At 40.6% G+C, this 21,047-nt stretch overlaps 1 protein-coding gene across 7 annotated transcripts in view; it reads right to left on the bottom strand.

The window, feature by feature from the left end:
* Positions 1-21,047, bottom strand: part of elna (elastin a) — a 227,255-nt gene that overhangs the window by 135,196 nt on the left and 71,012 nt on the right. For 6 of the 7 annotated variants that reach the window (XM_073053627.1, XM_073053632.1, XM_073053626.1 and 3 more), the window contains 4 exons: positions 21,000-21,047; positions 20,296-20,331; positions 19,686-19,730; positions 18,497-18,544 (listed from right to left, as the gene is read on the bottom strand). In XM_073053627.1, coding sequence (XP_072909728.1) covers positions 18,497-18,544; positions 19,686-19,730; positions 20,296-20,331; positions 21,000-21,047 — 177 coding nt within the window. Of the gene's footprint in view, positions 1-3,611; positions 3,648-5,793; positions 5,888-18,496; positions 18,545-19,685; positions 19,731-20,295; positions 20,332-20,999 lie in introns of those variants that run through there. The other variant, XM_073053633.1, reaches the window with a different exon arrangement.

The raw sequence follows: 21,047 nt of genomic DNA, 5'->3' as shown, positions 1-21,047 counted from the left end.
GCAGAGCCTTGCTAACAAGGTTCAGCAGAGTTTTGGTTATCTGTGAATCTGAACCAAATAAATACATTGCAATTTATTATTTAGAGATGGCAAATTCCAGCGGAGATTACCTGGAACACCTCCTGGAATGGCTCCCGGAACGGCTCCAGGTACAGCACCTGAAATGGCATAAAGGAGAGTTATACTCATTAAAATATTAAATAAACCCAAGTGAATTTGTATTTTGTTGATGTAAATACAGTAAGTATTATTACAATTCCACTCATGGGGATGATTTGCTGTTTCCATTTCTATTAAGAACTGAATAAAGAGCATAACAAGGACACGATAAGGTCTTTTAAGAGACCCCTCGACAGGTACATGGAGCTCAGAAAAATAGAGGGCTATGGGTAAATCTAGGTAATTTCTAAGGTAAGGATATGTTGGGCCAGCTTTGTGGGCCTGTAATGTGCTGTAGGTTTTCTATGAATCGTTTATTCCAGTTTTGTCCATTAATCATTATTAAATGTGACTGAAAACCAATGCATATTTAATGAATTAATTGTGCATGTTAAGAGCAAATAAATTGCAGAAGTCTTGAAAAAGACAGTATAGTGTTTATTATGCTTTATGCAGATCATATACAGTTCATTGTCTGGGAGGCTGGATTTTCTTAAATATGCAGTACCTCCTTTTGTGCTATCCCTCTCCTCTCCTCTCCTGGGCACAATATCTCCGCTCAGGCTCTTCCTCACCTCTGCTGCTCTCCCTTTCCCCTCCTTTTTGTTCTCTCCCTTCCTCCTCACACTCCCTGCTCCCCCTCTCCCTTTTTCACTTTTGCCCTCACACCCATTTGCTTGCATCAAAAATACTCCTCTCCATTTTCCTCCTTCCTTTCTACTCTGCTTATTAGTAAGAAATATTTTCATGTTAAACGCCTTTAACAGATTTACCTGCATATCTAGCAGCTTTGGCAGCTGCATATCCTCCTGAAATGACAGAGTTTGACAATTTATGGCAGGGATCACCAGCATTTTGACTTTGTCATCAACATATACCTCAGCATTTCCTCCTTGCTTTTACATTCCAGTCCTCTTGAAATTAATGTCAACATTGCATTTCCCTTCCTTACGACCAACTCAACCTGCAAGTTGACCTTAAGCGAATCTTCCACAAGGACAGTCAAGTTCCTTTGCTTGTCCAGTTTCTGCATTCAATCCCCATTTAGAAACTAGTCCATGCATCAACATGATGACATTTCTGTGGTGAGCTGCCATCAATTATATTTGTATATTCCTGCGATTTAAGGACTTTACGTATCTATTCCTGAGCAAAGAATTCCTGAAGTTTCTGTGAGATTGCAGCCAATAAATCTGTTTGGGCATTTTGCTCCTGGTCTGCACTTGACGTCTACGATATTCATCAGCCTTTCCCAAGCTCAACAACTTAGTGAAAAGGCATATCTTGAGGTGACTTACTGTCTGGTAAAAGTTACTGTGACAGAGTTCTTACTGATTTGTGTAAATTATCCAATTGGGACACACAAGGGATTGCAAATGAGGATCAGGAAATTTTTGGTTATCTGTGAATCTGAAACAGATAATGCATTGCAATTTATTATGCAGAGATGGCAAATTCCAGCGCAGATTACCTGGAACACCTCCTGGAATGGCTCCCGGAACGGCTCCAGGTACAGCACCTGAAATGGCATAAAGGAGAGTTACACTCATTAAAATATTAAATAAACCCAAGTGAATTTGTATTTTGTTGATGGAAACACAGTAAGTATCAAATCAATTCCAATCAGAAGGATGATTTGCTGTTTCCATTTCGATTAAGAACAGAATAAAGAGTATAACGAGGAATTGTTTGTTCTGGAGTTGTCAATTCATCAGTATTAAATGTGACTGAAAATCAATGCATATTTAATGACTTAATTGTGCATGTTAAATTGCAGAAGTTTTGAAATATAAAGTGTTTATTTTGCCTTACGCATATCATATACAGCTCATTGTCTGGGAGGCTGGATATTCACACATCACCTGCCAAAGGACATTGAAATGCACTCCCTCTCTTTCCATAGATGCTGTCTGACCTGCTGAATGCTCCTGAAGTTTTATGTTCATTCACCTCAGATTTCCAATAACTTCAGGTTTCTTTTTAATTTTCCCTTTTAGTCATTGACTCCTGCAGATGCTCAATTTGGCCATGTCATGTTTCTATCCTCTCCTCACTCCTTACCTATTTCTTCAGTCCCCAATTCCCTTTCTCCTGTCCACCATTTCATATTTCCCCTTTCTTACATCCCAATCCCCTTGCTCCCATTCTTGCTCCTGAATCTCCTGATCTCAGTCTCTCTCTTGTAGGATGACATGGTAGTGAAGTGGCTAGTGCAATCACTTTACAGCATGAACAGACACCGATCAGGGTTCGATTCCTGCCATTGTCTGTAAGGAGTTTGCACCCTCACCCAGTGACCACATGGGATTCCACCCGATGTCCCCACAAACCAAAGTCCGATGGTTAGGGTTAGGGTTAGTAAGCTGTGGGCATGCTAGTTGGGTCCCAGTGATACTGTAATTGATACGTTATCGGGCTGGCAACTGTAGATCTGGGTTCAAATCTTACCTGCGCACCTGAGGATCTTAAACTGTTAATGATCTAGATTCCAGAGAACTTTTTTTATGCCTTGGCCTTCATCAGTCAAAGTAATGAGTACAGAAGTTGGGAAGTTATCTTGGTGTTATAACGAGACATTAGTTGGGGGTAATTTGGAGAATTTTATCCAGTTCTGGTCACCTACCTACAGGTAAGATTTACAAAGAAGTTGCTAAAACTTGAGGATCTGAGTTATAGAGAAAGGTTGAATAGGTTAGGAATTTATTCCCTAGAGTGTAAAGAATGAGGGGAGAGTTGGTAGAGGTATAAAAATTTATGAAGGGTATAGGTAGGTTAAATTCAAGTAGGCTTTTTCCAGTGAGGTTGGGTGAGACTAAACTAGAGGTCATGTGTTAAGGGTATAAGGTAACATTATTAAGGGGAACATGAGGTGGAACCTCTTCACTCAGAGGGTGGTGAGAGTGTGGAATCAGCTGCCAGCAGAAATAGTGGGTGCAGGTTTGATTTTATCATTAAGGAGTAATTTGAATAGGTGCATTAATATTCTGAGGGTGGGGGGTTATGGAGGGCTATGGTACTGGTGCAGATTGATGGGACTTGGCAGATAAACAGTTCAGCATGGACTAGATTGCCCATAGTCCGTGTTTCTGTGTTGTTGTGTTTTATAACTCAATGTCTCGTCTTTCCACATTGGCTCTGCTTAGTCCACATCCATCTATCTATTCTCACATATGCAGGACCTCCTTTTGTGCTATCCCTCTCCTCTCCTGTGTACAACATCTCCTCTCAGGCTCTTCCACACCTCTCCTGCTATCCCTTTCCCCTCCTCTTTGTTCTCTCCCTTCATCTTCGCACTCCCTGCTCCCCCTCTCAGCTTTTTCACTTTTGCCCTCAAACCCTCTCAGCTGTTTGCTTGCATCAATAATATTCCTCTCCATTTTCCTCTCTCTCGCTTTCCACTCTGCTTATTAGTACAGAAATATTTTCATTTTAAACACCTTTAACAGATTTACCTGCATATTTAGCAGCTTTGGCAGCTGCATATCCACCTGAAATGACAGAAATTGACAATTTATGATAGAAATCACCAGCATTTTGACTTTAACATCAAAATGTACCTCAGCATTTCCACCTTGCTTTTACATTCCAGTCCTCTTGAAATTAATATCAACATTGCATTTCCCTTGACCTTTAGGGAATCTTCCACGAGGACACCCAAGTCCCTTTGCACATCCAATTTCTCCTTTTACTCACCATTTAGAAAATAGTCCATGCATCATAATATGATGACATATCTGTGGTGAGCTGCCATCAATTATTTTGTATATTTCTGCAATTTAAGGACTTTATGTATCTATACCTGAGGAAAGAATTCCTGAAGTTACTGTGAGCTTGCAGCCAATAAATCTGTTAGGCCCTCTGCTCTCAGACACAGCTTGATGTCCACAACAGTCATAAGCATTTCCTAAGCCCAACAACTTTGTCAGAAGGCATAACTGGAGATGGCTTGCTTCCGTTAAATGCTAATGTCACAGAACTCTTACTGGCTTGTGTATATTATCCAACTGGGACTCACAAGGGCACTGATCCAGGCAGAGCCTTGCTAACAAGGTTCAGCAGAGTTTTGGTTATCTGTGAATCTGAACCAAGTAAATACATTGCAATTTATTATTTAGAGATGGCAAATTCCAGCGGAGATTACCTGGAACACCTCCTGGAATGGCTCCCGGAACGGCTCCAGGTACAGCACCTGAAATGGCATAAATGAGAGTTAAACTCAGTAAAATATTAAATAAACCCAAGTGAATTTGTATTTTGTTGATGTAAATACAGTAAGTATTATTACAATTCCACTCATGGGGATGATTTGCTGATTCCATTTCTATTAAGAACTGAATAAAGAGCATAACAAGGACACGATAAGGTCTTTTAAGAGACCCCTCGACAGGTACATGGAGCTCAGAAAAATAGAGGGCTATGGGTAAATCTAGGTAATTTCTAAGGTAAGGATATGTTGGGCCTGTAATGTGCTGTAGGTTTTCTATGAATCGTTTATTCCAGTTTTGTCCATTAATCATTATTAAATGTGACTGAAAATCAATGCATATTTAATGAATTAATTGTGCATGTTAAGAGCAAATAAATTGCAGAAGTCTTGAAAAAGACAGTATAGTGTTTATTATGCTTTATGCAGATCATATACAGTTCATTGTCTGGGAGGCTGGATTTTCTTAAATATGCAGTACCTCCTTTTGTGCTATCCCTCTCCTCTCCTGGGCACAATATCTCCGCTCAGGCTCTTCCTCACCTCTGCTGCTCTCCCTTTCCCCTCCTTTTTGTTCTCTCCCTTCCTCCTCACACTCCCTGCTCCCCCTCTCCCTTTTTCACTTTTGCCCTCACACCCATTTGCTTGCATCAAAAATACTCCTCTCCATTTTCCTCCTCCTTCCTTTCTACTCTGCTTATTAGTAAGAAATATTTTCATGTTAAATGCCTTTAACAGATTTACCTGCATATCTAGCAGCTTTGGCAGCTGCATATCCTCCTGAAATGACAGAGTTTGACAATTTATGGCAGGGATCACCAGCATTTTGACTTTAACATCAACAGGTACCTCAGCATTTCCTCCTTGCTTTTACATTCCAGTCCTCTTGAAATTAACGTCAACATTGCATTTCCCTTCCTTACAACAAACTCAACCTGCAAGTTGACCTTAAGCGAATCTTCCACAAGGACAGTCAAGTTCCTTTGCTTGTCCAGTTTCTGCATTCAATCCCCATTTAGAAATTAGTCCATGCATCAACATGATGACATTTCTGTGGTGAGCTGCCATCAATTATATTTGCATATTCCTGCGATTTAAGGACTTTACGTATCTATACCTGAGCAAAGAATTCCTGAAGTTTCTGTGAGATTGCAGCCAATAAATCTGTTTGGGCATTTTGCTCCTGGTCTGCACTTGACGTCTACGATATTCATCAGCCTTTCCCAAGCTCAACAACTTAGTGAAAAGGTGACTTACTGTCTGGTAAAAGTTACTGTGACAGAGTTCTTACTGATTTGTGTAAATTATCCAATTGGGACACACAAGGGATTGCAAATGAGGATCAGGAAATTTTTGATTATCTGTGAATCTGAAACAGATAATGCATTGCAATTTATTATGCAGAGATGGCAAATTCCAGCGCAGATTACCTGGAACACCTCCTGGAATGGCTCCTGGAACGGCTCCAGGTACAGCACCTGAAATGGCATAAAGGAGAGTTATACTCATTAAAATATTAAATAAACCCAAGTGAATTTGTATTTTGTTGATGTAAATACAGTAAGTATCAAATCAATTCCAATCACAAGGATGATTTGCTGTTTCCATTTCGATTAAGAACAGAATAAAGAGTATAACGAGGAATTGTTTGTTCTGGAGTTGTCAATTCATCAGTATTAAATGTGACTGAAAATCAATGCATATTTAATGACTTAATTGTGCATGTTAAATTGCAGACGTTTTGAAATATAAAGTGTTTATTTTGCCTTACGCATATCATATACAGCTCATTGTCTGGGAGGCTGGATATTCACACATCACCTGCCAAAGGACATTGAAATGCACTCCCTCTCTTTCCATAGATGCTGTCTGACCTGCTGAATGCTCCTGAAGTTTTATGTTCATTCACCTCAGATTTCCAATAACTTCAGGTTTCTTTTTAATTATCCCTTTTAGTCATTGACTCCTGCAGATGCTCAATTTGGCCATGTCATGTTTCTATCCTCTCCTCACTCCTTACCTATTTCTTCAGTCCCCAATTCCCTTTCTCCTGTCCACCATTTCATATTTCCCCTTTCTTACATCCCAATCCCCTTGCTCCCATTCTTGCTCCTGAATCTCCTGATCTCAGTCTCTCTCTTGTAGGATGACATGGTAGTGAAGTGGCTAGTGCAATCACTTTACAGCATGAACAGACACCGATTGGGGTTCGATTCCTGCCATTGTCTGTAAGGAGTTTGCACCTTCACCCAGTGACCACATGGGATTCCACCCGATGTCCCCACAAACCAAAGTCCGATGGTTAGGGTTAGGGTTAGTAAGCTGTGGGCATGCTAGTTGGGTCCCAGTGATACTGTAATTGATACGTTATCGGGCTGGCAACTGTAGATCTGGGTTCAAATATTACCTGCGCATCTGAGGATCTTAAACTGTTAATGATCTAGATTCCAGAGAACTTTTTTTATGCCTTGGCCTTCATCAGTCAAAGTAATGAGTACAGAAGTTGGGAAGTTATCTTGGTGTTATAATGAGACATTAGTTGGGCGTAATTTGGGGAATTTTATCCAGTTCTGGTCACCTACCTACAGGTAAGATTTACAAAGAAGTTGCTAAAACTTGAGGATCTGAGTTATAGAGAAAGGTTGAATAGGTTAGGAATTTATTCCCTAGAGTGTAAAGAATGAGGGGAGAGTTGGTAGAGGTATAAAAATTTATGAAGGGTATAGGTAGGTTAAATTCAAGTAGGCTTTTTCCAGTGAGGTTGGGTGAGACTAAACTAGAGGTCATGTGTTAAGGGTACAAGGTAAAATTATTAAGGGGAACATGAGGTGGAACCTCTTCACTCAGAGGGTGGTGAGAGTGTGGAATCAGCTGCCAGCAGAAATAGTGGGTACAGGTTTGATTTTATCATTTAGGAGTAATTTGAATAGGTGCATTAATATTCTGAGGGTGGGGGGTTATGGAGGGCTATGGTACTGGTGCAGATTGATGGGACTTGGCAGATAAACAGTTCAGCATGGACTAGATTGCCCGTAGTCCGTGTTTCTGTGTTTTATAACTCAATGTCTCGTCTTTCCACATTGGCTCTGCTTAGTCCACATCCATCTATCTATTCTCACATATGCAGGACCTCCTTTGTGCTATCCCTCTCCTCTCCTATGTACAACATCTCCTCTCAGGCTCTTCCACACCTCTCCTGCTATCCCTTTCCCCTCCTCTTTGTTCTCTCCCTTCCTCTTCGCACTCCCTGCTCCCCCTCTCAGTTTTTCACTTTTGCCCTCAAACCCTCTCAGCTGTTTGCTTGCATCAATAATATTCCTTTCCATTTTCCTCTCTCTCGCTTTCCACTCTGCTTATTAGTACATAAATATTTTCATGTTAAACACCTTTAACAGATTTACCTGCATATTTAGCAGCTTTGGCAGCTGCATATCCACCTGAAATGACAGAAATTGACAATTTATGATAGAAATCACCAGCATTTTGACTTTAACATCAAAATGTACCTCAGCATTTCCACCTTGCTTTTACATTCCAGTCCTCTTGAAACTAACATCAACATTGCATTTCCCCTGACCTTTAGGGAATCTTCCACGAGGACACCCAAGTCCCTTTGCACATCCAATTTCTCCTTTTACTCACCATTTAGAAAATAGTCCATGCATCATAATATGATGACATATCTGTGGTGAGCTGCCATCAATTAGTTTGTATATTTCTGCAATTTAAGGACTTTATGTATCTATACCTGAGGAAAGAATTCCTGAAGTTACTGTGAGCTTGCAGCCAATAAATCTGTTAGGCCCTCTGCTCTCAGACACTGCTTGACGTCCACAACAGTCATAAGCATTTCCTAAGCCCAACAACTTTGTCAGAAGGCATAACTGGAGATGGCTTGCTTCTGTTAAATGCTAATGTCACAGAACTCTTACTGGCTTGTGTATATTATCCAACTGGGACACACAAGGGCCCCGATCCAGGCAGAGCCTTGCTAACAAGGTTCAGCAGAGTTTTGGTTATCTGTGAATCTGAACCAAATAAATACATTGCAATTTATTATTTAGTGATGGCAAATTCCAGCGGAGATTACCTGGAACACCTCCTGGAATGGCTCCCGGAACGGCTCCAGGTACAGCACCTGAAATGGCATAAAGGAGAGTTATACTCATTAAAATATTAAATAAACCCAAGTGAATTTGTATTTTGTTGATGTAAATACAGTAAGTATTATTACAATTCCACTCATGGGGATGATTTGCTGTTTCCATTTCTATTAAGAACTGAATAAAGAGCATAATAAGGACACGATAAGGTCTTTTAAGAGACCCCTCGACAGGTACATGGAGCTCAGAAAAATAGAGGGCTATGGGTAAATCTAGGTAATTTCTAAGGTAAGGACATGTTGGGCCAGCTTTGTGGGCCTGTAATGTGCTGTAGGTTTTCTATGAATCGTTTATTCCAGTTTTGTCCATTAATCATTATTAAATGTGACTGAAAACCAATGCATATTTAATGAATTAATTGTGCATGTTAAGAGCAAATAAATTGCAGAAGTCTTGAAAAAGACAGTATAGTGTTTATTATGCTTTATGCAGATCATATACAGTTCATTGTCTGGGAGGCTGGATTTTCTTAAATATGCAGTACCTCCTTTTGTGCTATCCCTCTCCTCTCCTGGGCACAATATCTCCGCTCAGGCTCTTCCTCACCTCTGCTGCTCTCCCTTTCCCCTCCTTTTTGTTCTCTCCCTTCCTCCTCACACTCCCTGCTCCCCCTCTCCCTTTTTCACTTTTGCCCTCACACCCATTTGCTTGCATCAAAAATACTCCTCTCCATTTTCCTCCTCCTTCCTTTCTACTCTGTTTATTAGTAAGAAATATTTTCATGTTAAACGCCTTTAACAGATTTACCTGCATATCTAGCAGCTTTGGCAGCTGCATATCCTCCTGAAATGACAGAGATTGACAATTTACGACAGAGATCACCAGCATTTTGACTTTGTCATCAACAGGTACCTCAGCATTTCCTCCTTGCTTTTACATTCCAGTCCTCTTGAAATTAATGTCAACATTGCATTTCCCTTCCTTACGACCAACTCAACCTGCAAGTTGACCTTAAGCGAATCTTCCACAAGGACAGTCAAGTTCCTTTGCTTGTCCAGTTTCTGCATTCAATCCCCATTTAGAAACTAGTCCATGCATCAACATGATGACATTTCTGTGGTGAGCTGCCATCAATTATATTTGCATATTCCTGCAATTTAAGGACTTTACGTAATGTGGTGAACTAGATATACCTGTCTGACTGCTCCTGTGGCTCCTCCCACAGACCCTGCTGTCTGCTCCTGTGGCTCCTCCCACAGACCCTGCTGACTGCTCCTGTGGCTCCTCCCACAGACCCCCTGCTGACTGCTCCTGTGGCTCCTCCCACAGACCCTGCTGACTGCTCCTGTGGCTCCTCCCACAGACCCCTGTATAAAGGCGACTGTGGGCTGCTGCTCTCCCTCATTTTCCCCAGGATGTAGTGCTGTTTATTCTTCCAGTCAATAAAAGCCGATATCTCGTTTCCTAAGTCTCAGCGTGAGTTATTGATGGTGCATCACGTATCTATACCTGAGCAAAGAATTCCTGAAGTTTCTGTGAGATTGCAGCCAATAAATCTGTTTGGGCATTTTGCTCCTGGTCTGCACTTGACGTCTACGATATTCATCAGCCTTTCCCAAGCTCAACAACTTAGTGAAAAGGTGACTTACTGTCTGGTAAAAGTTACTGTGACAGAGTTCTTACTGATTTGTGTAAATTATCCAATTGGGACACACAAGGGATTGCAAATGAGGATCAGGAAATTTTTGATTATCTGTGAATCTGAAACAGATAATGCATTGCAATTTATTATGCAGAGAATGCAAATTCCAGCGCAGATTACCTGGAACACCTCCTGGAATGGCTCCCGGAACGGCTCCAGGTACAGCACCTGAAATGGCATAAAGGAGAGTTATACTCATTAAAATATTAAATAAATCTGTGAAGTTGTATTTTGTTGATGTAAATACAGTAAGTATCAATACAATTCCAATCACAAGGATGATTTGCTGTTTCCATTTCGATTAAGAACAGAATAAAGAGTATAACGAGGAATTGTTTGTTCTGGAGTTGTCAATTCATCAGTATTAAATGTGACTGAAAATCAATGCATATTTAATGACTTAATTGTGCATGTTAAATTGCAGAAGTTTTGAAATATAAAGTGTTTATTTTGCCTTACGCACATCATATACAGTTCATTGGCTGGGAGGCTGGATATTCACACATCACCTGCCAAAGGACATTGAAATGCACTCCCTCTCTTTCCATAGATACTGTCTGACCTGCTGAATGCTCCTGAAGTTTTATGTTCATTCACCTCAGATTTCCAATAACTTCAGGTTTCTTTTTAATTATCCCTTTTAGTCATTGACTCCTGCAGATGCTCAATTTGGCCATGTCATGTTTCTATCCTCTCCTCACTCCTTATCTATTTCTTCAGTCCCCAATTCCCTTTCTCCTATCCACCATTTCATATTTCCCCTTTCTTACATCCCAATCCCCTTGCTCCCATTCTTGCTCCTGAATCTCCTGATCTCAGTCTCTCTCTTGTAGGGTGACATGGTAGTGAAGTGGCTAGTGCAATCACTTTACAGCATGAACAGACACCGATCAGGGTTCGATTCCTGCCATTGTCTGTAAGGAGTTTGCACCTTCACCCAGTGACCACATGGGATTCCACCCGATGTCCCCACAAACCAAAGTCCAATGGTTAGGGTTAGGGTTAGTAAGCTGTGGGCATGCTAGTTGGGTCCCAGTGATACTGTAATTGATACGTTACCGGGCTGGCAACTGTAGATCTGGGTTCAAATATTACCTGCGCACCTGAGTATCTTAAACTGTTAATGATCTAGATTCCAGAGAACTTTTTTTATGCCTTGGCCTTCATCAGTCAAAGTAATGAGTACAGAAGTTGGGAAGTTGTCTTGGTGTTATAACGAGACATTAGTTGGGGGTAATTTGGAGAATTTTATCCAGTTCTGGTCACCTACCTACAGGTAAGATTTACAAAGAAGTTGCTAAAACTTGAGGATCTGAGTTATAGAGAAAGGTTGAATAGGTTAGGAATTTATTCCCTAGAGTGTAAAGAATGAGGGGAGAGTTGGTAGAGGTATAAAAATTTATGAAGGGTATAGGTAGGTTAAATTCAAGTAGGCTTTTTCCAGTGAGGTTGGGTGAGACTAAACTAGAGGTCATGTGTTAAGGGTATAAGGTAAAATTATTAAGGGGAACATCAGGTGGAACTTCTTCACTCAGAGGGTGGTGAGAGTGTGGAATCAGCTGCCAGCAGAAATAGTGGTTACAGGTTTGATTTTATCATTTAGGAGGAATTTGAATAGGTGCATTAATATTTGGGGGTGTTGGTTTGGAGGGCTATGGTACTGGTGCAGATTGATGGGACTAAGCAGATAAACAGTTCAGCATGAACTAGATATGCCCTAGTCCGTGTTCTTGTGTTGTTGTATTCTATAACTCGATGTCTCTTGTCTTCTCACACTTCTTCTAGTTAGTCCACATCCATCCATGTATTCTCACATATTCAGTACCTCCTTTTGTGTTATCCCTCTCCTCTCCTGCGCACAATATGTCCTCTCAGACTCTTCCACACCTTTCCTGCTCTCCCTTTCTCCTCCTCTTTGTTCGCTCCCTTCCCCCTCACATTCCTGCTCCCCTCTCCCTTTTTCACTTTAGCCCTCAAACCCTCTCAGCTGTTTGCTTGCATCAATAATATTCCTCTTCATTTTCCTCTTTCTTGCTTTCTACTCTGCTTATTAGTACAGAAATATTTGCATTCTAAACACCTTTAACAGATTTACCTGCATATTTAGCAGCTTTGGCAGCTGCATATCCACCTGAAATGACAGAAATTGACAATTTATGACAGAAATCATCAGCATTTTGACTTTGTCATCAACATATACCTCAGCATTTCCTCCTTGCTTTTACATTCCAGTCCTCTTGAAATTAATGTCAACATTGCATTTCCCTTCCTTACTACCAACTCAGCCTGCAATTGGACCTGTCGGGACCTTCCACGAAGACATCCAATTTCTGAATTTATTCCCCATTTAGAAAATAGTCCATGCATCATAATATGATGATATATCTGTGGTGAGCTGCCGTCAATTATTTTGTATATTCCTGCAACTTAATGACTTTATGTATCTATACCTGAGGAAAGAATTCCTGAAGTTACTGTGAGATTGCAGCCAATAAATCTGTCAAGCACTCTGCTCTCAGACGCTGCTTGACATCTACAGCAGTCATAAGCATTTCCTATGTCAAAAGGCATAACTGGAGATGGCTTGCTTCTTTTAAAAGTTAATGTGACAGAGATCTTACTGGCTTGTGTATATTATCCAACTGGGACTCACAAGGGCCCCGATCCAGGCAAAGCCTTGCTAAGGAGGTTCAGGAGATTTTTGGTTATCTGTAATTCTGAACCAAATAAATACATTGCAATTTATTATTCAGAGATGGCAAATTCCAGCGCAGATTACCTGGAACAGCTCCTGGAATGGCTCCCGGTACACCTCCAGGTACAGCACCTGAAATGGCATAAATGAGAGTTATACTCATTGAAATTTTAAATTAACCCAAGTGAAGTTCTAGCTTATTGATGTAAACACAGTAAGTATCATTACAATTGCACTCACGGGGATGATTTCCTCTTTCCATTTCTATTAAGAAGAGAATAAAGAGCATAACGAGGATGCGATAGGGTCTTTTAAGAGACCCCTGGACAGGTACATGGAGCTCAGAAAAATAGAGGGCTATGGGTAAACCTAGGTAATTTCTAAGGTAAGGACATGCTGGGCCAGCTTTGTGGGCTGAAGGGCCTGTATTGTGCTGTAAGTTTTCTATGTTTCTCTGAATTGTTTATTCTAGTTGTGTCTATTATTCAGTATTAAATGTGAATGAAAATCAATGCATATCTAATGAAATAATTGTGCATGTTAATAGCAAACAATTTGAGGAAGTTTTGAAAAATATAGTGCTTATTTTGCCTTTTGCAGGTCATACACAGTACATTGTCTGGGAGGCTAGATATTCACACATCACCTGCCAAAGGACATTGACATATACTCCCTTTCTTTCCATAGATGCTGTCTGACCTGCTGAATGCTTGTGAGGTTTTAATGTTTCTTTACCTCAGCTTTCCAATAACTTCAGGTTTTCTTTTTAATTTTCCCTTTTAGTCATTGACTCCTGCAGATGCTCAATTTACCGAAGTCATGTGTCTATCTCTTTCTCACTTCTTACCTATTTCTTCAGTCCCCAATTCCCTTTCTCCTGTCCACCATTTCATATTTTCCCTTTCTTACATCCCAATCCCCTTGCTCCCATTCTTGCTCCTGAGTCTCCTGATCCCAGTCTCTCTCTTGTAGGGTGACATGGTAGTGAAGTGGCTAGTGCAATCACTTTACAGCAAGAACAGTCACCGATCAGGGTTCGATTCCTGACATTGTTTGTAAGGAGTTTACACCTTCACCCAGTGACCACGTGGGTTTCCACCAGGTGCTCCCACAAACCAAAGTCCGATGGTTAAAGTTAGGGAGAGGGTTAGTAATGTGGGCTTACTATTTGGGCTCTGGTGATGGTGCAATTGATGTCACCAAGATGGTAACCGTAGACCTGGGTTCAAATCTTACTTGCACAACTGAAGAACTTGAACTGTTAATGACCTGGATTCTAATTTTTCTCAGGTGAACTTTTTGTGCATTAGTCTTTATCAATCAAAAGTATTGAATGCAGGAGTTGGGAAGTTATTTTGAAATTGTACCAGACTTTGGTGAGGCCTGATTTGGATTATTGTGTGTAGACCTGGTCACCTACTTACAGCAAAGATATCAGTAAGATTGAACGAGTGCAGAGACAATTTACTAGGATGTTGCTGGAGCTTGAGGTCGTGAATTAAAGTGAAAGGTTGAATAGGTTAGGACTTCATTCCCTTGGACATAGGAGAATGAGGGGCGATTTGATAGAGGTATACAAAATTATGAAGGCTATAGGTAGGGTAAATTGAAGCAGGCAAGACTAGAACTATAGGTCATGGGTTATGGGTGTAAGGTGAAAAGTTCATGGAGAACATAAGGTGGAACACTTTCATTCAGAGGGTGGTAAGATTGTCAGAAGAAGTAGTGGATACAGATTTCAACATTTAAGAAAAATGTGAATAAGTGCATGCGTGGGGGTGGGGGGTATGGCCCTGATGCAGATTAATGAGACTAGGCAAACAAACAGTTCAACATCGATGAGATGGGAAGAAGACCTGTTTCTGTGTTGTAGTGTTCTATAACTCAACGACTCTTGTCTTCCCACGCTGGCTTTCCTTTGTCCACATCCATTCATCTATTCTTAAATATGCACTACCTCCTATGTGCTATCCCTCTCCTCTCCTGTGCACAATATCTCCTCTCAGGCTCTTTCACACCTCTCCTGCTCTGCCTTTCCCCTCCTCTTTGTTCTCTCCCTTCCGCCTCGTGCTCCCTGCTCCCACATTCCCTTTTTCACTTTTGCCCTCAAACCCTCTCAGCTGTTTGCTTGCATCAAAAATACTCCTCTCCATTTTCCTCTTTATCCTTTCTACTCTGCTTATCCATACAGAAATATTTTCATGTTAAATGCCTTTAACAGATTTACCTGCATATCTAGCAGCTTTGGCAGCTGCATATCCTCCTGAAATGACAGAGTTTGACAATTTATGGCAGGGATCACCAGCATTTTGACTTTGTCATCAACAGGTACCTCAGCATTTCCTCCTTGCTTTTACATTCCAGTCCTCTTGAAATTAATGTCAACATTGCATTTCCCTTCCTTACGACCAACTCAACCTGCAGTTTGACCTTTAGGGAATCTTCCACAAGGAAAGTCAAGTCCCTCTGCTCACCCCGTTTCTGTATTCACTCCCCATTTAAAAATAGTTTTGCATCATAACATGATGACATTTCTGAGGTGAGCAGCTATCAATTATTTTTGTGTATTTCTGCAATTTAAGGACTTTACGTATCTATACCTGAGCAAAGAATTCCTGAAGTTTCTGTGAGATTGCAGCCAGTAAATCAGTTTGGGCATTCTGCTGTTGGTCTGAGCTTGAAGTCTACAAGTTTAATAAACATTTCTGAGCTCAACAACTTTGTCAAATGGCATATCTAGAGATGGCTTACTTCCGTTAAAAGTTAATGTGACAGAGCTCTTTCTGGCTTGTGTATATTATGTAACTGGGACTCACAAGGCATCTGATCCTGGTAGAGCCTAACTAATGAGGTTCAGGAGATTTTTGGTTATCTTCGAATCTGAACCAAATAAACACATTACAATTTATTATGTAGAGATGGCACATTCCAGCACAGATTACCTGGAACACCTCCTGGAATGGCTCCCGGAACGGCTCCAGGTACAGCACCTGAAATGGCATAAGGGAGAGTTATATTTATTTAGGTATGACAGTAACCCAGGCGAAGTTCTAGCTTATTGATGTAAACACAGTAAGTATCACGACAATTCCCATCACGGGGATGATTTGCTTTTTCCATTTCTATTAAGAACAGAATAAAAAGCATAACAAGGAATCATTTACTCTGGTTTTGTCAATTAATCAGTGTTAAATGCCACTGAACATCAATGCGTATTTAATGAATTAATTGTGCATGTTAACAGCAAATAAATTGCAGAAGTTTTGAAATATAAAGTCTTTATTTTGCCTTATGCAGGTCATATACAGTTGATTGTCTGGGAGGCTGGGTATTCGCACATCACCTGCCAAAGGACATTGAAATGTACTCCCTCTCTTTCCATAGATGCTCTCTGACCTGCTGAGCGCTCCTGAGGTTTTATATTTCTTTACCTCAGATTTCCAATAACTTCAGGTTTCTTTTTCATTTTCCCTTTTAGTCATCACCTCCTGCTGATGCTCAATTTGGCCATGTCATGTTTCTATCTTCTCCTCACTCCTTACCTATTCCTTCAGTCCCCGATTCACTTTCTCTGTCCACCATTTCATATCTCCCCTTACCTACATCCCAATCCCCTTCATCCCATTCTTGCTCCCGAGTCTCCTGATCTCAGTCTACCTCTTGTATAATGATGTGGCAGTGTTATGGCTTGTGCAATCGCTTTACAGTATGAACAGTCACCGATCAGGGTTCGATTCCTGCCATTTGTCTGTAAGGGGTTTGCACCTTCACCCAGTGACAACGTGGGTTTCCATCAGGTGCTCCTCAAAGCAAAGACCTATGGTTAGAGTTAGGGAGAGTGTTAGTAAGTTGTTGGCTTGCTTTTTGGGCTCTGGTGATGGTGCAATTGATAAGTCACGGTAGACATGGATTCAAATCTTACTTACACAACTGAAGAACCTGAACAGTTAATGACCTGGATTCTAATTTGTGCATCGGCCTTCATAAATCAAAAGTATTGAGTGCAGGAGTTATGAAGTTATGTTGAAATTGTATAAGACTTTGGTGAGGCCTAATTTGGAGTATTGCATGTAGTTCTGGTCACGTACCTAGAGCAAAGATATCAATAAGATTGAACGAATGCAGAGACAATTTACAAGAATGTTGTTGGAACTTGAAGTCCTGAATTAAGGAGAAAGTTTGAATAGGTTAGGACTTCATTCCCTAGACCATATGAGAATGGGGTGTGCAATCTGATAAAGCTGTACAAAATTTTGAGGGGTATAGATGGGGTAAATTAAAGCAGGCAAGACTGTAACTAGAACTAGAGGTCATGGGTAATGCGTGTAAGGTGAAAAGTTTGAGAACATAAGGTGGAACATTTTCACTCAGAGGGTGGTAAGAGTGTGGAATGAACTGTCAGAAGAAGTAGTGGATGCAGATTTCAACACTGAAGAGAAATTTGAATAGCTGCATGGATAGGGATGGGGGGGGGGGGTTATGGTCCTGATGCCGATTGATGGGACTGGGCAGACAAATAGTTCAACATGCACAAGATGGGCCGAAGGACCTGTTTCTGTGCTGTAGTGTTCTATGACTCGATGACTCTTGTCTTCCCACGCTGGCTCTGCTTAGTCCACATCAATTCCTCTATTCTTCCAACAGCAGGACCTCCTTTAGGGTACTCTCTTTGCATCTCCTGTACACAATATCACCTCTCAGCCTTTTCCAAACCCCTTGGCTTTTCTTTTTCCCCTCCTTTATTCACTTCCTTCCTCCTCTCTCTCCCCCTGTTCCTCGTCTCTCATTTTCATTGTATCCCTCATTCTCTCACAGCTGGTTGCTTGCAACAAAAATACTCCTCTCCATTTTCCTCTTTCTTTTTTACCCTGCTTATGAGTACAGAAATATTTTCATGTTAAACACCTTTAATAGATTTACCTGCATATTTGGCAGCTGCATATCCACCTGAAATGACAGAAATTGACAATTTATGACAGAAATCACCAGCATTTTGACTTTAACATCAACATATACCTCAGCATTTCTACCTTGCTTTTACATTCCAGTCCTCTTGAAATTAATGTCAACATTGCATTTTCCTTCCTTGCTGCCAACTCAACCTGCAAGTTGCAATTGGACCTGTAGGGATCTTCCACGAGGACACCCAAGTCCCTTTGCACATCCAATTTCTGCATTTACTCCCCATTCAGAAAATAGTCCATGCATCGTAACATGATGACATTTCTGTGGTGAGCTGCCATCCATTATATTTGTATGTTCCTGTAATTTCAGGACTTTAAGTATCTGTATCTGAACAAAGGTTTCCTAAAGTTACTGCTAGAATGTAGCCACTCTGCTGGGCGCTCTGCTTTAAGGCGCTGCTTGATGTCTATGACATTCATAAACGTTTCCCAAGCACAATAACTTTGTCAAAAGACATATCTGGAGGAGTGGCTTGCTGTCTGTTAAATGTGTCTGTGACAGGAGCCTTACAGTCTTGTCTATGTTATTCAAGTGGGACACACAAAGGCCTAGATCCTGACAGACTCTTACTAATGAGGTTCAGGAAAATTTTGGTTATCTGTGAATCTGAACCAAATAAACGCATTACAACTTATTATGTAGAGATGGCAAATTCCAGCGCAGATTACCTGGAACACCTCCTGGAATGGCTCCCGGAACGGCTCCAGGTACAGCACCTGAAACGACATAAAGGAGAGTTCAACTCATTAATACATTAAATAAACCAAAGTGAAGTTCTATCTTGATAGTAAACACAGTAAACACCTCTTCAATTCCGATCCCTGGACTGAATTGCTATTTTCGTTTGTACTAAGAACAGAATAAAGAGCGTAATGATGAATCAATTATTCTGGGCTGTCAGTTAATCAGTGCTAAATGAGACTGAAAATCAATGTATATTTAACAAAATAGTTGTGCATGTTAACAGCAAAAAAATTGCAGAAATATACACAGCTCATTGTCTGGGAGGCTAGATATCACATATCACCTGCCAAAGGACATTGAAATGCACTCCCTCTCTTTCCATAGATACTATCTGACATGCTGAGTGTTTCTAACATTGCATGCTTTTTTCCTCAGATATCCAATAACTTCCATTTCTTTTTAATTTTTTCTTTCAGACTTAGAAACCTGAGATGTGCAGATTGAACAGCAGCAGGAGTCAATCTTCCCTTCATTCCTTACCTTCTCTAAACAGTCCCTGGTTCCATTTCTACTGTCTGCTATTTCATAGAAACATAGAAACCTACACACACTACAGACCCTTTGGCCCACAATGTTATGCCAACTACTCTAGAAACTGCTTAGAATTTCCCTACCGCATAGCCCTCTATTTTTCTCAGCTTCATGTACCTACCTGAGAGTGTCTTCAAAGACCCTATTGTATGTGCCTCTACCACCTTTGCTGGTAGTGCAAACAAAAATCAATTATTTTTGTTTATTTTTGCAATTTAAGGGTTTTACGTATCTATACCCGAGCAAAGAATTCCTGAAGTTATTGTGAAATTGCAGCCAATAAATCTGTCAGGGCACTCTGCTCTTGGACTCTGCTTGAAGTCTATGACATTCATCAACACTTCCTAAACTCAACCAACGTTATCAAAAGGCATATCAGGAAATGGCTTGCTGTCGGTTAAAAGTTAATGTGAAGGAGCTCTTACTGGGTTGTGTATGTTATCCAATTAGGATCCACAAGGACCCAGGTCCTGGTAGAGCCTTGCTAATGAGGTTCAGGAGATCTTTGGATTTCTATGAATCTGAACCAGATAAGTACATTATAATTTATTATTCGGAGATGGTCAACGAGCTGCAGATTACCTGGAACACCTTGAATGGCTCCTGGAACACCTCCAGGTACAGCACCTGAAATGGCATAAACGAGAGTTATATTCATTAAAATATTTAGGAAACCTAAGTAAAGTTCTAGCATATTGATGTAAACACAGCAAGTATCACTACAATTCCAAACACAGGGCTGATTTTTTTTGTATTTCTATCAAGAACAAAGAGCAGAATGTGGAATCATTTATTCTGAATTGTCGGTTAATCACTGCTAAATGTGACTGAAAATCAATGCATGTTTAATGAAATAATTATGCATGTTAACAGCAAATAAAGTGCAGATGCTTTAAAAAGTATTTTGCCTTATGCAGAATATATATAGTTCATCCCTCTCCTTCTCCTCTCCTGTGCACAATATCTCTTTCAGGCTCCTCCACACATCTCTGGCTCTCCCTATTCTCCTCCCCTTTGTTCCCTCCCTTTCTCCTGTCACTGCCTGCTCCTCTTCTCTCATTTTCACTTTATTCCTTATTCTCTCACCAGCTGTTGGCTTATATCTTAAATTCTCTTCTCCCTTTTCCTCTTTATTTCTACCTGCTTATTAGTACAGAAATATTTTCAGGTTGAACACCTTTAACAGATTTACCTGCATATTTAGCAGCTTTGGCAGCTGCATATCCACCTGAAATGACAGAAATTGACAATTTACGACAGAGATCACCAGCATCTTGACTTTGTCATCAACAGGTACCTCAGCATTTCCTCCTTGCTTTTACATTCCAGTCCTCTTGAAATTAATGTCAACATTGCATTTCCCTTCCTTACGACCAACTCAACCTGCAGTTTGACCTTTTGGGAATCTTCCACAAGGACAGTCAAGTCCATTTGCTCATCCAGTTTCTGTATTCACTCCCCATTTAGAAATTAGTCCATGCATCATAACATGATGACATTTCTGTGGTGAGCTGCCATCAATCATTTTGTATTTCAGGACTTCAGGACTACGATTTCAGGACTTTATGTATCGGTATCTGAACAAAGGATTCCTAAAGTTACTTTTAGATACCAGCCAACAAATCTGTCTGGGCACTCTGCTTGATGTATAAGCATTTCCTAAGCTCAACAACTTTGTCAAAAGGCATAACTGGAGATGACTTGCTTCCGTTAAAAGTTAATGTGACAGAACTCTTACTGGCTTGTGTATATTATCCAACTGGGACTCACAAGGGTCCCGATCCAGGCAGAGCCTTGCTAACAAGGTTCAGCAGAGTTTTGGTTATCTGTGAATCTGAACCAAATAAATACATTGCAATTTATTATTTAGAGATGGCAAATTCCAGCGGAGATTACCTGGAACACCTCCTGGAACGGCTCCTGGAACGGCTCCAGGTACAGCAC

This window comes from Hemitrygon akajei, chromosome 8 (genome assembly GCF_048418815.1).
Source record: "Hemitrygon akajei chromosome 8, sHemAka1.3, whole genome shotgun sequence".
Lineage (NCBI taxonomy): Eukaryota > Metazoa > Chordata > Chondrichthyes > Myliobatiformes > Dasyatidae > Hemitrygon > Hemitrygon akajei.
This window is presented reverse-complemented; position numbering and strand designations above follow the sequence as displayed.